General features: G+C 42.6%; 1 protein-coding gene across 1 annotated transcript in view; it reads left to right on the top strand.

Moving 5' to 3' along the window:
• Positions 1–17,353, top strand: part of dync2h1 (dynein cytoplasmic 2 heavy chain 1) — a 115,755-nt gene extending 98,402 nt beyond the window's left edge. The window contains exons 90-97 of the mRNA XM_030108001.1: positions 2,174–2,290; positions 4,739–4,846; positions 5,291–5,392; positions 11,451–11,540; positions 14,637–14,746; positions 14,826–14,907; positions 16,111–16,227; positions 16,609–17,353. Of these exons, the coding sequence (XP_029963861.1) occupies positions 2,174–2,290; positions 4,739–4,846; positions 5,291–5,392; positions 11,451–11,540; positions 14,637–14,746; positions 14,826–14,907; positions 16,111–16,227; positions 16,609–16,773 (891 nt within the window). The 3' untranslated portion in view covers positions 16,774–17,353. The remainder of the gene's footprint in view (positions 1–2,173; positions 2,291–4,738; positions 4,847–5,290; positions 5,393–11,450; positions 11,541–14,636; positions 14,747–14,825; positions 14,908–16,110; positions 16,228–16,608) is intronic.
• Positions 17,354–18,651: the final 1,298 nt, after the last annotated feature.

Below are 18,651 nucleotides of genomic sequence, written 5' to 3'. Positions count from 1 at the left end.
GTGGGGTTCTCAGATGTCCTTGCTGATTTGTACTTTCATATTCTTTAAATCTCAATATAAAGTCTTCAACTGTTATTATACCGATGGTTTTGTTTGTATTCATATCCATTGCAGTCACAACAGATTCAGTAAAATTTGTGTTTCAACAAAACTGTTCCTTGTTTTACCATCCATGTTTCTGATTTTTAGCGTTCTTCTCGCAACACAGCTTTGCTTATTTCTGCACACAAATTCTATTTAAGGGACATGTATTCATTATGTCCTAATCTTTTTCATAATTGGGATTCAAGCACCGAGTGTGGTGTATGTGGTTGTTTTGTGGTCCATCTTTGGACAATAACACTCGATTCATGTCACGGTTGTTTTACGGTAAAGAACGGGTAAAGAGCTCGGGATGTGATGGTCCTGGTTCGGTGTCTGAAGCCCCCGCTGTCAGTGGCTGCTGGGGGTAGCTGTGGTAGCTGTGGCAGCTCTAACGTGTAGCTTCCAGGTCTGGGCTCTCTGTTGCTGTTTGCTGTTTCCGAGGCTGCAACAGCTGCTCTGGGGTCTGGCTGCCGCTCTGCTGCTGCTGTGATTTGAGGTGGAAAATGTGAGCATAATCAGGGTGTGGTCAAAAAACGAGCAAGACAAGAAAACCAGAGTGACACAGAGATGCAGGCAAGTGTGCACACAAACAATAAACAAGCCCAAAATGCAGAAACAAGGAGTGGTAAGAACGAGAGGACAACAGTGGAGGAGAAGACAGAAAGAAGCAGGAAAAGGACAGCGGAGGAATGGAAAAACTCAGGACAATGCAGGGAAAGGTCAGAGATGAGAAATGTATCTAAAATGTTCTGATTAGCAAAGCAGATTTTGGCTTCAACTTCTTTCACAAAAACATGATACTTTACTTGATAGACACAATCCCAGAATTAGTATTCTTGGACTAAAGTCTCAGGCCACATCTCCATATTTATTCCTGGGACTGCACCAAATAAATTCAATTTATTTTGATCAGATGGATCTGAGTGGATTCTGCAGAAGGATTAGCAGTATGCAGACGGTGCATATGCAATATATTGTAAAGTATAGTGAATAAACAAATAACGCAGGAAAGAAAGCAGGTGTAAGATCAAAAATTGTTAACAAGACTAGAGTGACAAGATTTTTAATATTATACAAGTCAGAATAATACAAGAACAGATTTTATACACACCACATACCTAAACATGTATGGTCTGTATTAATGCTGATTGGACTTTTTTTTTTAATCATTATGAAGTGTAAATGGAATGTAAAGCAAGCCTTACTTGTGGCAGCGTTGTGCTGGTGTTGAAATCCTGCTCCCTGACCCTCCTGCCAGTATCCCTGCCACCCTGATTGGGGTCACAGAGATGGATCTGGAAGGAAGGTTGTAGACAGGTGGGTGGTAACTGAGGGGATCTGAACCAGTGGTTCCAGAAAGGAAAAGACAAAGCAGAAGGAGAGGGATTATAGTGCAAATGTCATGTTCTCTGTGTGGCAAATTCAGATTTTATGGCTGTGGGAATTGTGCTGGATGTGCATGGTTGGATTAATGACTCGCGGTATGGGGCAGGCTGCACACCTGGCCCTGGACCAGGAGAGAAAGCGCCATACCCCGGGGGCTGTGCAGTGTTCTGCTGAGGAGGTCCCACTGAGGGCGTACTGCAGCTATACTGAAAACAACGAGTGCGTACAGACGCCAGGCACACGACGAGACAGCTTTATTCGTCTTTGAAATAAAATGCTGTTTGTCTTGAATGATGAACATTGATTCCCCTCACTGCTGCCACTTTATCTGTGCTTAAAGAACTATTAGACCAGTACATGCAGTTAGAATTCCATTTTTAGAAGAGGTTGTCTGTCTTTCTGTCCTTGTTGGAGTCTACTAGATCAGAACTACTCAACTCCAGGCCTCATGGGCCGACGTCCTACAGGTTTTAGGTCTCTGCCCTTCACAACACACCTGATTGCAACAAAGGCTCGTTAGAGCTAGACAATAAAACCAACATTAGAATGAGGCATGCTGAAACAGCGAGACCTAAAACATGCCGGACGTACACCCACAAGACCTGCAGTGTAATGTTCTAGCTCTGTAAGTTTTCTGTTCATTCATGGCGGTGTTGGAATCCTCTAATTGAACAGTTTGGGGTTCCCCCCCCCCCCCCCACAGGTGATTTCACAGCTGCGAGTTCTCAGTCGCTCCATAGCAACTGGTTCGAAGTTCGACAGAGAGCTGTGGTCGAATGGACTTTCACCGATCCTCAACCTGTGGAAGAAGCTGAACCAGGTCAGTCACTTCTCTCATTTCATCATTTTCTCCATAACAGCATCGAAAAGTTCAAGGGTGCAAATTTGAACTATGAGTGGAAATCCAACTGCTGGATTTATAACAGCCTTCATTTACCGTCTTTTAAAAGCACAAGGCCTATTGGTTTAAACAGTCTGAGCTTTTTTTAAGATCCCAATCACACAGCATTTTTACAATGCCCGTGCAGCAGCAACTAGTCCAAATTAAAAGCTCTGAGAGATAATTGGGAATTAGTAGGCTAGCCAGGGGCCATCACATTTGGTGTAACCGACTTGCACTGGCTTGCAGAGGCAGGCAGCACCACTCTCCGCTGTTGCTTGGAGACAGCACCTTTTCAAATCAAAGGACATTTACCTCTACATTAAATAATTTAGCTACCATATTCCTGTCCTTTCCTCTCACTCTGCCGCTCTTCTGTTCACCCTCATGCAGTAAATCACACATGCTTACCTTATTTTTTTTTTAATTTACACCCCTCTCTTTCTCTCTCCATTCATGCTTTGACGAGCATTCTCACACAGTTCCAGGGATAATCAGTTTTCATGTCGTTGTCTGTGGTTGATGACTTAATTTTTCTAAATCGCAAAGAGGAAAAGCAATCAGCCCCTTTTTCTTCATCCATCCATCTTCTTTACCTCTTCATCCTGTTCAAGGCTGTAGGGCGCTGGAGCCAATCCCAGTGTGCTTTCAGTAAGGAGAGTTTGCCAGTCCGTCACAGGGACCTCATTATTATACATGTTAAATTAACCAACGCTGATGTTTATTTACGACGATGACCTCAATATAATAGCACAGAATTAGCAATCTATGTGTCATCAACGAATGATGAGACTTGATGGTACAATATTATGATGCAAATAGGAGTTACTGGCATCAGCGTTTACATAACTCACACTTTCCACCTGAGTCGTCCTCTGTTTTTCTTTTTTTTAAGACTTGTTTGAAGCACAGTGTTGTGTGGACACCAGGCAGAGCTCCAAATGTCATGTTTCCTTCAGAAAACATGCAAATGTAGGTGCACTCTCATGCAGGCAGAGGTATTCTGTACTACAAGGCAGAATATTTCACCTTGTTTATTCTACCTATTGTGTCACAATATCATTTTCAATGCAGAACAATCTAACGGTGACTGCTTTGAATTTGGTGTACCTTTGTCAGCGAATGTGTGAGTGTGAATCTGCTGATGCGTGCTCATTTTTTACTTTGTGTGTATACAAGCTGTTTTTTCTTTTTGTTTTTTTGGTCAAAAGGAATGTGCCCGTGATTTTGTGTTTATATGGCTGTGGGTTTACATTTTCATTTCTGTTTCCGTCAGGGTTTAGGTGTGTGTGTGTGTGTGTTTGTATGGGTGAGACAGAGGGCGAGAGTGAGTGTGTGATTATCTGTATTCATTTTCACAAATCTTTATGTCGTCTGCAGAGAAGTGGGAGAAATATGAATGTTTACTTGGCTGTTGAGTTAGATTTTAGAATAGAGACAATAGCAGAGCTGTAGTCGAGCCGAATCCCATCCTACTAGCTTTTCTCTGTGTCTCATTTATCTCTCACTCTTCATTGTCTACACTCCTCCCTCCCACAGCCTGACAGTGCTTCTCTCCATTTTTGTCTCGGTTTGTTGCCGAGTAGATGCCGTGAAAGCAAATGAATGTGGAGGTGCCGAGTGGGATATGTGCAAGAGAATGCAGAAGCAGTATTTGTGCACATTTGATTTCTTATTTTGTAAACACTTGGTGTAGTTAGAGTTGATACCATGTTTCTTAAATAAACACTATTCCCTTGATGTGCAGCATGAAGACGAAGAGAATATGATTTACCATGATTTATTTACTGCCAGTTGGTTGAGTTAGAGGAACTCATCGAGGATGCTGTACTAAAGGACTGTTGTTTCAATTTAATTTTTGTTTTTTTTCCGGAAAAGTGATTGTTAGCTACATATACACTTCTGAAGAATTGTGTCTGATGACGCAAAATAATAAAACCGGTACAGACCAGGGATGGTCTGATCGAAGAAAAGAGATTGCTAATTTGTAATCAACTGTCATACTTGCTGTTTTGTAGTACAAATCAGGGCAGAGAATTGAACGAACTGATCATTTATTTAATTTGATTGCTGTGTGGCTGCCTTTTTTCACTCGATGTGAAGCCTATTCTAATAATTATTTACTGACTGAATTGCACTGACTTGAATGAAAGATTATATTTACTTTTTTAGAACAGCAGATGGATATTTGTGAATAATTTAAGACTATTTCTACCAAAAGGAAGTATTTTTCACCACTGGTTTAAACTGTGTGGCATCTCCATCATGATACAACAAACTTGGAAACAATATAAAGATAGAAATTATAAAATTATATCTCAGATCAACTTTCTCTCATTAATGTACCAATCTGTAATTATGTCTTGCTCTCCTCCTCCTAACCACCAGGGCTCGAACCTGATCCATCAGAAGGTGGACCCACCAGCAGAAGGTCAAAGGTCTCCGGTCCTGTCATTCATTGCTCTGGAACAGTACAACGCCATTCGCATGGTGCAGGTTTGTCACTTGTTTGAAGCTTGTATTCTCTTGACCACTCAGCGGTGTTTGATATAAAGATGTGTAACATGCAGTTTGAGCTTTGATGCACAACGATGACTTTAGGTGAACAGTTTGATCGCATGACGAGTCTCTGACAACATACTACAGAAGCACGCTCACTAAACAAAATAAAATGTTTCAACAGTGCTGAATTATGGTTTCTTTGCAGTCAGTGCTTTATCAGTAAGCATTTTCATTAATTCAGGAAATTCTCATTGCCATGATTTTAAGGTACCGGAATCAGAGTAAGTCAGATCATCTTCACCTGCCTGCCTCAGGGCCTGTCACTCATTCTGAGTTAGATCACAGCAGCTAAATGGCAATATGTCACAGGAGGCTCCAATTACATGCACACCAACTTTTCATTGGTTATATTGCCTGTAATCTGTATTTTTGTTACAGGGTATCCACCAATCCCTCGCTGCACTGAGCAAGGTCATCAGAGGAACCCAACTTTTAACTCCAGAGGTCCAGAAACTGGCCACAGCATTACTAAATCAAGAGGTAAAAACTGTGAGGAAAGAGAAATCCATTAAAGGAAAAGACACCGACTTACAGAGAGTTTGTAAAATACAAAGCATGATGCTTCGATGTCATTTTTTTTAATATAACTTCATGTGCTCTCCTTCCATAAAATATGTTTGAAACATCTTTTAAATGAAAAATCTGTTTTCCTGCACTTGCAGCCCTTTGATTTATTGTCCCATAAAATATACAATTCTCTCAAACTACTGTGTCCTTGAAGCCACAAGGGCAGCAACGTACGCAGTATACAAAGTTGACATGTAGACACTCAATAAACAGTGTGTACCCTCGTACAGAGCAAGGCTTAGTTAGGGACAAAGAGGACACAGTAGGCACTCACATTCAACCTTTCTTTTCTTACATTTGTAATCTCCTGAGAGAAGCCATGGGCATGATTCCTTCTTCACCGCTTTCCTTTTCTCCTCTGTTTTCATATTAATGAGCAGGTCCTTATCCTCATTGTTCTCCCAACCACCTCACAACACTCTTCGACCCTCATCTTTTTTTCTTTTTAATGAATAAATCCACCGGCTTCAGAACTCCGGGTCACAGCGGCTGGTACTGTTCCTGGAAGACTGTAGGTCAAAGCAGGGCGCAGCCAGGACAGATTCATCACAAGGAAAACGCAGATTTACGGCTGTGCTCTGGTAAACACAGAGTGCCTTCTTTTAGAGTGGTGGGCATTCCTTGGGATGTATCTGTTTCTGTCTAGGTGTGTTACTGGGTTTGAAAGACGCAAGGCTGTGATGTTTATTGAAGATCTGTCTTTGTTTCTCAGATACACCTGACACTTTGAATTACAGTGTTGTTACATTTCTTTTCATTTGCCTCCTCACCCACCGTCTTGTCTGAAGGTTGCTGTTGTTTTTTTTTTTTTCGATGTCCAGATTGGGTAGCTAAAAGTTTTAAGCACTTCCTTCAGATGTTTGTGCACCTCTGTTTTAGCCTGCGTACTGGTTTTTGTAATGCCATTTCTGCGTTACAAGGTTGTGATAACACGCTCCAATGGGTGATGTTAGTCCAGGAGTAGCTATTGGTTGAAAGATGCATCTCGCGGATGCGCTGGGACACATCATCAGTGATGTAACCTGGAGTCATTGGGTGTTTCGGGTCTTTCAGCATCAGACACCCTCGCCCAGGCGACCCGACCCGAGGTGATCAGACTCCGGCCTGTGTCCAAGCAGCACTCGCCCACGGGTCTGCCCTCTTAATCCATAGCCACCTTGTGGCTTTCTCTGCAGCTTCAGTCGTGGATCTGATGGCCTTCGGCTTCACCTCCCCTGCGAGGCGCAGCAGTGATAGAACTTTGCAGAGGGATCGCCCTTCAAGTCCTTGGCGGCCTACCTCCAGAGGTTCACAAGAGGTTTTCCAGCCCTGACTCCTGCACTCGACTACTAGTTCCTGGTACTTGGCGCATTTCCTTTCATTGGCCTCGTCCATGTCCTCTTACCAGGGAACTGTGAGTTCCAGCATGACCAGTTGCTTGGTGGATTCTGACAATAGGATCATATGTGGTCGGAGCCGCGTAGATGTTATCCTGACTGGAAACTTTAGCTGTTTGCCTAGGTCTACTGTACTTGTAGTTGCCAGTCAGCCGCGGTGGTGAGGAGGCCTGATCTCACCCTTGGTTGTTTTTACGGCTTCTCTCCAGCTCTGTGGAACTTGATGTTCTGTACCATGCTGTGGCTCTTAGTGGTGCTGATGACTGTGGCTCTGCTGTCAGCAACTGCCTTAAGGACCTGGTTGTGGCGCCAGCGGTAGCGCCCTTCCCCTAGTGCTTTTGGGCAGCTGCTGAGGAGGTGTTCCAGGGTTCCCTGTCCTGGACACTGGGGACAGGATGGCGTTTCTGTTTTTCCACAGACATGGAGGTTACCTTGGCTCAGTCGGACATCATATGAAGGTCTGCTTTCCAGAGGTTGGTCCAGGTGACCTTCGGTTGCAGAACATTCTCCCACCTAGTCCACGCTCCTTGTTGCCCCATTCCCACCATCCTGCTGGTTCGTTACTCCTCCACGCCTGCCCGCAGCTCCTCTTGAATGAGGCGCTGTCGCTCTTTACCCCGGGCCTTATCTGCCGTGGTTGCCGGGAAGTAGCGCACACCTGCGCGGCCTGAGGCTGCGGGCCGTAACTCCGCCACCTCCAGCGCTTTGTCTGCCCTCCATTTCCTACCTGTTCGAAGGCTGGATACCAGCCAATGCCACCCTCTCATCCCTGGATGTCCTGTACTGCAGGATTTCTCGTGTTCTGGACACCTTGAACTCTTCAGTGAGTCCACTAAACAGGAGCTGCAAGATGTTACTGCCGCCGTACAGGGCATAACTGCTCAGACTGGGTAGGCCAAGCCATCTTCGCAGGAAGCTGCTAATCTTCCTCTCCATGGCCTCAACGGTGGTGATGGGCACCGCATACACGAGCAGAGGCCACAGGAACCGCGGCAAGATGGAATGCTGGTAAATCCAAGCCTTGAACCTCCCAGGCAGGCCTGATCAGGCAGTCCTCCAGCTCTTTGTTGTTCTGCATGTATGGGTCTTTTTGAGCGTGGAGGCTCATGTCCTTCTCAATCAGGACATCACAGTCCAGGAAGGGCAGGTGATTGTTGTGACAATTTTCCTCTTGAATTTCGGTTGATGCGTATTGCTTGAACTTATGAAATTCAGAGTTGAGCCTTTTCAGGCATTTATTTCCAGGTTTCTCCATATGTAGGTTTTCCACTATGGGGGAAACCGGGTGAGCCTCTCTCTGTAAAATTTACCATAGACACGGATTTAGGTGACGTTTGGACAGGGTGCAAGTAATTGACACATCTGATCTGGGCTGAGGTTGGGCCTGTCAAAAAGAGCATTATCGTAAACGATCTTACAGCTTCTGCTGCTTCTTCAGTGGGAACGCAGATGAAAAGTGAGATCTCAGGTTTGGGTAGCATCACACTCTCTATATAACCTTTGTCTTGATAGATTCTATTTGAAGGCTTCATGAGTGTTGCAGTTTCTCAGTGGGTTTTAAACCTTGCGGTGGTGGTCAGCTGTGTTTTGAACGACTGTGCGCCTCCTACCATCGCTAAGTCTAAGACACAAGTTACAATGACTTGCTATGGTCCCTCCCATAAAATAGTCTGCCAATGAAACAATAAATTACTTCCATGGCACCTTGTAGAATATCATCAGTAACTGGTCATTGTATGAATCCTCCTAAGTGAAGTTTCTTATTAACCAAAGTCATGAGCACAGCGTCTTACCCAGGTTTTTCCGCCTGCAGCTTATTTTAAGATATTCTTGTGGGTTGTGATTTGCATAATCCGAATTCAGTTTAATGGGTTTCTTATTATTCGAGCAGATGTATTTTGTTTTAGAGAGCAGCCAAGGCGTTACCTTGGTTTGCGATGTAGTTCCTTCGCAATGACTAAAAGAGAAACGGTAACATGTTTCTCATATTTTTGTTACATGATTTTTGTCTATAAAGGTCTAAATGCAGATCTAAATTACTGTATTTTAAACAAATATTGCAAACAGTTTAAATACATTAATTAAACTGTAAAAAAACCTAATTTTCGATGATACTGTTTCACATTTTTCTTTGCAGCAAAACTCAACCCACACCAACTTGTCCTGAATGAATCATCAAACACTCTGACACTTTTCTGACCCCAGCTTGTTATATTTTCATTTCTGTTAGCTCTGGTACTCTTTTGGAAGAAAAGATGATGCAGAGAAACAAACCAGACCGAAGTGATCACGATAGAAACATATGTATATTTTATTGTATGATATTATCTTGACAGCAGTCTCCATGGAGATTTTTTTTCTCATTAGTGAATTCACATGAACCTCCTTGTTGACCCCACCAGGTGTTTGTGTGTCAACATGTTTGTTTTAAGGGACTGTCGAGCATTCTGAGTCTAATAACAGAGCAGCGTAGTTGAAGCATTATGGTTGTTATTTTAAAAACAGTGTCTGATATATTGTATATTCTGAAATATTCATTGGGGAGGTCGGCATACTTTAGATTCTGTTTATATATCTTATCTATCTATCTATCTATCTATCTATCTATTTATCTGTGTTGTCGAAATATATGTTGTATGAAAGATACATTGCACCTGTACGTTCAGATTGATTTGCATTGTTACTGCAAATGAATCTGAATCTGAATGATCAGAGATGATCGGTCACAAAGTCGAAATATGAGAAAAAGCCTTTTAATAAAGTCTGCAAACTGAAGTTGTGGCTAACCAGCTGAGGAGACGCCTCTCACTATGAAAGCAAAGCTGAGCCGAGTGTACTATCTTTTCAAATGTGTTGAGAATGGACACAATCACAAAAAGCACAAATATCTTCAGACAGAATAAATCCCAGGGTGTGTTGTACATTCATCCATTCGTAAACACCTCCCAGTTTTTACGTGATCTTGGAGACATGCGCAGTGCTCCATATTCATGAAGGCAAAAAGGGGATTATGTGTGTCATTTTGCCGGTCTGTCAGATGTGACCCTTGGGGCATCCTGCTAGTAGATCAACATTCAGAAGTGTGTTTGTGAATATTAAGTAGATCAGGGCCATTGTGTCTTTATAAAGATACCATCCTCTGTCTTCTGCAGTGTTTTAACTGGACAACATGCAACCTCAACACAGTTCCCATCTCCACAATGACACCAGGGCTATTTTCACTGTGAAGCAAGAGTGCTTACCTCTAACCACGAGAGTCTCACGTCTGTCAAGAGTTTCCTGTTGTTAGCGGCATACAAAAAAAAAGTTGGAATTCAACTTTTTTAATGTACATTCAATGAAAAGCACCTTAATTGAATCAGTATCAACGACTGCGATTCAGCATTGATAAAGCACCTGGTGGTATTAATATACATATTTTTCGACCAGTTGATACCACTGCTCTGCATGGTCAAGCATATACAACTCACAGATAACTGGTTAAGTATCATTATGAGTTCAAGTTTCTCTCATGGCCAGTAATTACAGATAAGCCCAGTTTAGACAGGGTGGACAAAGTGAGTGAGACAGTTATGTGATTTATGCATTTAGAAAATGGACCGTTGGGGTTGTAATATTGTGAGAGTATGGCAGGCACGGCGCTGAAGAGATCAGTCCCACCACCCTTCTCTCCTCAGCTGTGCAGTAAAAAATAATTACATACTTGGAAACCACCCAAGCTTCCCATCAGAAAAGAGTGACCAGCGGCGCTGTAAAGTAAAAAGAAACGTCGTGAAAGACTTGAGTCGGAAGAAAGATGATTAATATCAAGACATGGGGTCTTATGCAAATGATTAAAGGTTAAACAATCTCTAGTATCAGTGTGAGATTTTCTGTGGCAGATGTAGTAATTAGCATGCCAGTATTGACTGAATCCATACATTTTTTTCTCATCACAGTTAATTTCAGGGAATCATAAACAAAAAAAAGCTGCATTCATCTTCAAAAGACACGGTGTACTTCTCTATATGCACTTCAGGATGTCTTTTCTAAAAATGTGCTTCATTTATCGTGTTCCTGATTAAATGAAAGCGTCATGGACTCATGTTCCCAGACAGCAGGAACATCACCATCAAATTAACTAGATGGCGATAGACATACAAAGTTCTGATCCTATTCTGACTTCTGTTCCTGACGAACACCAGTCTCAATCCTCTCAGTTTGCTGAGCATATTTGTATGTGTATATGTACATGTGGAAGTTTTTCTATCGTTTAAATGGTTAAATTAAAAGTCACTGTTTGTATTTGTTCCCCCTAAATGCTCTCCTCTATGACTATATGATTCTAACAGCTTTTTTTTTTAATGATCATATGGACTCATTAGACAAACGTGAGTGAATTCACTGGCGTAACCGCAGTCCTTAAGGCTGCAGCTGAACAACTTTGTTCGATGAAGACAGAGAAGCAGATTATGTCTATCACTCAGCAGCCTCCCCGAAGCGCATCAATCAATTATTACAATATCTCCGCTGCAAAAGTGTCATGACATTGCATCACATTCTTGGTTCAGCTTGTCTCTGAAATAACAGTTTTTCACTGTTCTCTTTTGATTCAGTGTCCGTTAACATGGCAGAATAAATGGGAGGGACCAGAGGAGCCGATGCAGTACCTCCGAGCTGTGGTAACTCGGGCTCTCGCCATACAGGTAACACATGGCTGATGTACACTGATCTTTTAAGTTTCTCTTTATTTCCCCAGTGACTCACAACAAATACTCATGAACATTGTGACTTTTATACGTTTGTATAAATTGCTTAATGTTTTGTCCCATGTTACTAAAAACCTTTTGTTACTGTGGGCGCCCTATGAGTTTTGAAGTCACTATTTCCCATCAGGTTAAAACTATCAATGATCAATTAATCTTGTCTGTTTGTAGAAGCTGTAGAAAAGAATGATTTGATTAGTTAATGGTTTACTTGTGGCTCCTCCTTGTGGTGGTAAATACACAGGGGGCTCAAGCTGTGTGTGTGTAGTCCTTCAGCTTAGCCTGTAGTACGTGCGGCATATTGAGGGATCTTGGCAATGTATTGATCAAAACCAAGCCAGAAATGTTCTGACATTGTTTCCTAGACTGCTTCATAAATAAAAGGGGATTATAATATAAAAGCAGGAGGTTCTGGGAAGTGTCAGCCGCAGGTTGATGCCAGGAAAAAAAGAAGAAAAAAAAACCTCTCCATCTCCTCTCAACTATGTCTGACTGTACGCCTACCTCAATATGCTCTGGCAGACTAGAAGGCACACATACACTCACACGTTGAGAAATTATTTATTTCTGTGTGTATTTCTGTGTGAGCGCATTTCATTATCCATGTGGGCGAGCCTCACTGCCTCTGTCTGTCTGTCTGCTGGCCTGCCTGCCTGCCTACCCATCTGTGTTTGTGCTGTGTGTGTGTGTGTGTGTGTTTGTGCTGTGTGTGTGTGTGTGTGTCTGTGGATACCTGCCTCACACTTTTTTTTAATCAGCTACTCTCCCTGTCTACCTGTACTTCATCTGTCTTTATGTGTGTCTATCTGGAGGCTCCGCTGCCCTTAACTGTCTGTTTCTGCCCATCAGCACTGAGCGATATCTCTGTTAGCAAAGTGTCTGTGTTCTATTACCTAATCAGCCTAATAAAGGCAGAGTGGTCTAGAGCTGCTGCCGCCGCCGCCGCTGCTGTGCGGAGCTGCTGAAGAATAGAGAGCTCAACAACACGCGGCAGGGCATCCAGACACAGGACGACCTTGAAAACGTTCAGTTGCTCACACTCGCATATGCACATGATCAGCACACAGCAGCTCACTTTATTACTATCACTGCTTCAAAATGTTTCATTAGGCTGAATGATATAAGCATCATGATGTTAAAATTCAAGTTGATTATGACAACAAGCTTCGACCTTGTTTTTTTTTTTTTTTTTTTTCCTTAAGTAACACAACAGAGTTTGCAGCCAAGGGCAGAAACTTTAGAGCGTTGGAGACGGAGTGAGTGGAAATGTTGCACCTGCAGACATAATGAAAAATTTAACCTTGCACGAGCAAAAGTGAGTGTGTTGTCTGTTGTAGACACCCTTTCATTAAAATACTAAATCTGCCACATTCATGTCAGGTTATTCCAGTAGACTAGCATCCAAAAAATGCCCAAAGCCAAAGCCAGCAAGCTGTCTGTCAAACCACTGCATCATTCATGTTGTAATCAGCTCATCTCACTTCATTGGTAATTGATAAAATGTTTCAAGATTTTTTGGAAAATAAACAATCTGGTGTTTTAATGGTTTTTTGGGGGTATTTCTGCACCATTTGTATGTTAATATATATAAAATACATCACATATACATTAATGCTTATAACAATATTATAAATACACGCCACAGAAACAGGAAGTATGTGGTTGAGTTTTAATGCTGCTTATAAACTGGAAATCCTACAGAGTAAGGACATGTTAAGCTTGTAAATTTGCTTTTGCTTAGTTTTGTCATTTCAGTTGTACTTCATTTCTACACTGTAAGCTTTATCAAACATTGTTCTGTTGGTCTGTGGAGATGTGAATTTTGAATGAAAGCTTAAAAGAATACATTTGAATCAAAGGTTAGCAAGAAAGCATTAAAAATACATGTTATAAAAAACAGCGATTACCGGTAAGCTATTTCATCCTCATTCATGCACACCTGCCTCTCACTGTACGCACACGTGCACTTTCAAGTGGCTCTGTGTATTCTACCATTTCTGCATGATATTTCTTGATACTCATCCTCATTCATCTCTGAAAGCAGTGTATTCTGATGCCGAAAATGAATGCATTTATGTAAGAGATTAGAGCCGTTGTTTGCTCACTCGCTCTCTGTTTGTCAACCGTTTTTCTGTGGCTGACCTCAGGGTCGACTGGCTTCTGTGTCGATTTAAGAGCTGATTACCTGTTCGAAAAACAAATGCAAAGTAGAGCCCAGACAGTAATCTTAGATGACCTTTCTTTGGTTCAGATCTCACAGCTGCAGTCATTCGCATTTAAATTCTTTATAAATTTGTGTTAGAAAGAGCAGTGACTTCAGCTGTGACATTCTCAAGCTAAATATAAAAATAAAACTTTAAACCTGAGAATCGGGGCAGCGATGTGAGATATTGTAACGGTGAGCTGAGCCCAATAGTTTTCGCCCTGACGTAGAGAGCTGCTGCGTACCTGATCAAAGTAGATGCGGCTGAATGAGGCGGCCAGATCCCCACATTGGGTAAGGCTTAAGGGGGTCTGTCTGCAGCCTCGCAGATCCAGCCACATCACGCTTTGCATGAGTCTGTATATCTGGGTTAAGCATTTGTCATCTGTTCGTGCTTTTGCATAAATCTCCGGCGCTGAATGCATTTCACTGTGTTCGCCTAAACGTGCCTAAATGGGAAGCTCTGCGAATGTATTTCGTTGCACTCTGGTTCTCTTATTGGCGTTATCAGCTTGCTGAGGTGTCATTAAAAAGGTAAACTGATAAAGAAAAGTTTTTTTCAGCTCTACTTTTTATAGTTTGCTTTTCCTTTTCTCGCCCAGTTCACATGAGAACTGAGGGAATTTCAAAGTGAGATTGGTGTGAAATTTAAAATGTTAGGTATGAGTCTTTGCGATTTGTATTGTTTACATTAAAAAACTCCTCCAAGCAAAGAACACTTTGATCATCTGCTTCTCCAACGTTATCTCCAGTTTATGTTTTCCTTTTGTGCTTTGGTACATTAAACTTTCACCGTTTCTCTGTGTATTTTTCCTCTGTGCCTGTTTCTACAGAGCTGGGTGGAGCGAGCAGCCAGACAAGCTCTCCTGTCGGACATCCTAGATTTATCTGAGCTCTTCCACCCTGATACCTTCCTTAATGCTTTGAGACAGGAGACGGCCAGGTAACGCTGGAAGCCTGCAAATTTGTGAAACGGAAAAAGTCGATGTGCTGTTGTTCACATAATCTGGGTGTGGTTGTAGGACCATGGGCTGCTCCATGGACAGCCTGGTCTTCATGTCCTCGTGGAAGAGTCCAATTGCTCAGGCCAAGCTGCAAGTCAAGGTAGTATTCAACACAGTGATCGCGCACAGTAAGCTGTCTCATGGCCTGAATTAAGAGAATAGTGGCATTTAACACAGTGAAAGTGCATTATCGATTCAGATTCAAAGTTTTGCTCCATGAAAGTGCTCCCCAGTCATCCCAGGACCCGTATGCTTATTTATTTTGATTAAAACCACTTAAAACGAGAAAGTCTGAAACACTCATTTCCTGTGTTCGGTTATTTGATTTTCATTCTCTGAGTTCAAAGTGATATCATTTGGTCTCTAGTTTCAATAAGCTGTGCATTTCAGTATAAATTGTTGAGAGTTGACATGCACTTAGTTAACTGACACAAAGGGAAGAGGAATGGGTGTGTGTGCTGAGAAAGAGACTGGCGAAAGGAAATTCTCAGACATCTGAAAAGAAAAGGGATAATTGTTGTGAAGCATTGAGCTCTTTTACACGCAAGCAGTCACACACACACACACACACACACACACACACACACACACACACACACACACACACACACACACACACACACACACACACACACACACACACACACGCTTGTTCTTTCCCAGATTAGGGTGATTTAGCAGTTGTCTCTGTACGTCTGACCTGATGCCAAAGATCCCTCTGCTGTCTGGAAAATCCCTGAGTCACTGCACCGAATTCAGTCACACAGCACGGCGTGTCTCTGTAATGAACCGCACACACAACGTGCTGGTTCACAAAGTGCATCTCACTCTTGTGAAATGTTTACTTTAGGCTGTCAGTTACAGAGTGGCTCTACTCATTCCTACTTTTCTGTATTTAGAATATAACGAGTTTAGCTTCAATATCTTTCAACCTCATTTGAAACAGCTCTCTTAGAAAAGTAGTTGTAATGTAATTTCTCAAAACATTGCATAACAATGTCCAAATAGATTTCGCTCAGTATCAGTTGAAGGTCCTATGGCAAGTTTCAGGCCTCAGGCATTAAATATGTGGTTCCATTAAGCGATAGTATCTGACTGTACGCGGCATCCACGAATTTGTGTGGCCGAGAGTGACAGAGAGAGCGCTCCACTGTCACTCGGTTTAGTTGTCACAGTTGTAGCGATCTGGATTCAGAGCGCCTCACTGTGTTTGTGACAGAGTGCAGACTTGAGGTTTCATCTTGTGAGTCAGTGTAACGAACACTAATGCAGTTTCTCTTTTTTTTTTTTTCAAATCCCGTAGGTGGGAGGTCTCCAGTTGGAGGGCTGTGGTTTTGACGGCGTGCACCTCCGTGAGAACCAGCACGATTCAGCCAGTGTGTCTGCCGTCCCGCCGTGTTACATGGCCTGGGTGACTCAGGTACGTCTGCAGGTTTACAAGAAAAACAGCTTGTTCATAAAAAAACAAAAAGGAAATAATGTTGTTGAGCCCTCAGTAACTAAAATAAACATGCACAGAAAGTGACTCCATGATTAGACAATCATCACAGTTTTTCCTAGGTAATGCACTTTTAGATGACTAATTATTTAATTGAGTAATTATCCAAGCACTCCTCCACCTGTAGCGTGGCTCTGATATGAAACTGAGACTTCCATGATATTTAGACCTGTATGAAAAATTTGATCTGGTTTTAATAATAAACTGCTGCAGAATAAAGTTTGAAATTATTCTGTATTATTTCTATTTTAAGCAGGAATACTGCGTAACACATAATAAATGCACACCGACATTTGATTGCAGAACTCGGCCGCTGACTCGGCCCCGGCCCCCGAGGACAGTATCTGGCTGCCACTTTACACCAGCTCGGAGAGGGTGAAGGTGGTCACACACATCTCACTGCCCTGCGGAGCAAATCCCAGCCAGTGGATCCAGACCGGGGCTGCTCTCTTCCTCAAACAGCAGTGAGCAGCTGTTAGCTTTGTTCCCAGAGCAAACGTCACACACAGATAATGTTATCATGGGAGAATTATTCAGGAAAAGTTTGAAGCGCTCGGATATATCTTTCTGCGATACGGACACCGTCCATTGCTCATGAATGACTTTAGCTCGCTGGTCGGAAACTTTCAAGTTCAGCGTTTTAATGGTGTTGTCATTTACATAACGGGGGACAGATGAGAATGTAAGAAAACTAGATCGCAGGGACAAATACTTTGTACTCTCCCTCTTTTTTCATAACAAGATTAATTATTGCATTAAAAAAGAGCTTTCTCCCTGATTTTTTAAAGATAGCTTGGCAAAATAGAACAGCAGGACCATTTTGAATGAATTATAAGCAAAAGATTATTTTTGTCTAAATCTGAGTGAAGCTTGATTCAGTTTAGCTCACCTGCTGTTAGTCTCAAGAAACATTACTATACTCGCTTCAAATTAGTTCGATTGGATACAAACTTTGTTCTAATGTGAAATTGTTACAGATGTCTGATGTACAGATATTCCATGTGTGTTTTTTAGTATTTATTCTCAGTACAAATAAATCGTTTATATTGCCCTATTTTTTATTGTTCATCATTATAACTACGCCTTTGTCCAACATGGTGATTCATGAAACACTGTAAACTCCTGCTGAGACCTGTGGAGCGACGCTGTAGACTTAGGTGGTTTCAGTATAATTTAATTTCTTTCTACTTCACAACAGAAGCTCGTGTTCCCGGTTAGACTGGGTGCAGGTTTGTGTCTAAAGGTTGTTGCGCCGAATCATATTTCCAGAGCAGTCCTCCCTGTGTGTGTGTCTGGGCCGACCCTCCATCACAAACGATCAGCAGTCGGAAACCGCTCAACAGTAAACAATACAGATCTCAGTTCACTGCTCTGCGCTCAGTTCTGCTGAAACGAGCGTCACAGGCATGAAGCGCCGCGGCGCCCGCTCCCAAAGCAAACGGCGATCCTCCTCCGCTCAGGTCCGTCCCTAACCTCTGTGTGATTGCTTCTGAGTTGAGGTTGAGCGGAGTCAGTGAGGCTGTGATGGATGGCCACAGAGCTTCCAAGGAGGCTGTGCAAGTTTGCAAGGTGTGTGTGTGTGTGTGTGTGTGTGTGTGTGTGTGTGTGTGTCTGTGTGTGCGCATCTGTATGAGGCTAACCAGGAGCATCAATTTTGATTGATGGCCAAGTTAAACCCCCCCCCTCCCTTTTTTTTTTTTTTTTGGTCCTCCCTGTATTGGCTTTCTTTTTTCCATTGCCTTTATGCAGTTGTGCAAATGTTTGTTGGCGTGCGCACATGCATGTGCGCGAGCGCGCTCCGCCGTGAGCTGGTGTGCATTTGTGCAGTTGAAATGAGGGAGGAGCGGGTATTGTGTGTGCACAGCAGTGTGACAAAATGGGAGTGAAATGGAACAGCGGGTTTAAAAAAGAGAGGGGATTGGATTTCGGCAAAACAGGGCCCTCTGGGTCAGAGAGGGAAGAGAGACAGAGAGGGATGGATGAAGAGAGCGAGAGAGAGAATGTGGGGAGAAAGCCATACAACCAACTGGAAGAAAATAGTAGGGAAGTAGGAAAATGAGGGTGTCGCAGGTGACGGAGTTTGGGAGGAGAAAAGAGGTTAAAGGGGAAGATGGATGGACCAGGAGTGACTTATGGAGAAACAAGCTCCAGGGTAAACTGTTAAAGAAAAGAAGGAGAGAGGTGTTTTTTTTTTCTCTTCTACTTCTTCAGTGATGCTTTAAATGTCAATTTGTTTTCACCTTTCTCCAATCTTTTATAGTACGAGATAACTTGAAAAACCCTCCGACCTTCACCTTTAGCGCGCTCGTTTTTCATACACCGGGCATATTTGTTAAAGCTCGCTGA

The sequence above is a fragment of the Salarias fasciatus genome, chromosome 14 (genome assembly GCF_902148845.1).
Source record: "Salarias fasciatus chromosome 14, fSalaFa1.1, whole genome shotgun sequence".
NCBI lineage: Eukaryota > Metazoa > Chordata > Actinopteri > Blenniiformes > Blenniidae > Salarias > Salarias fasciatus.
This window is presented reverse-complemented; position numbering and strand designations above follow the sequence as displayed.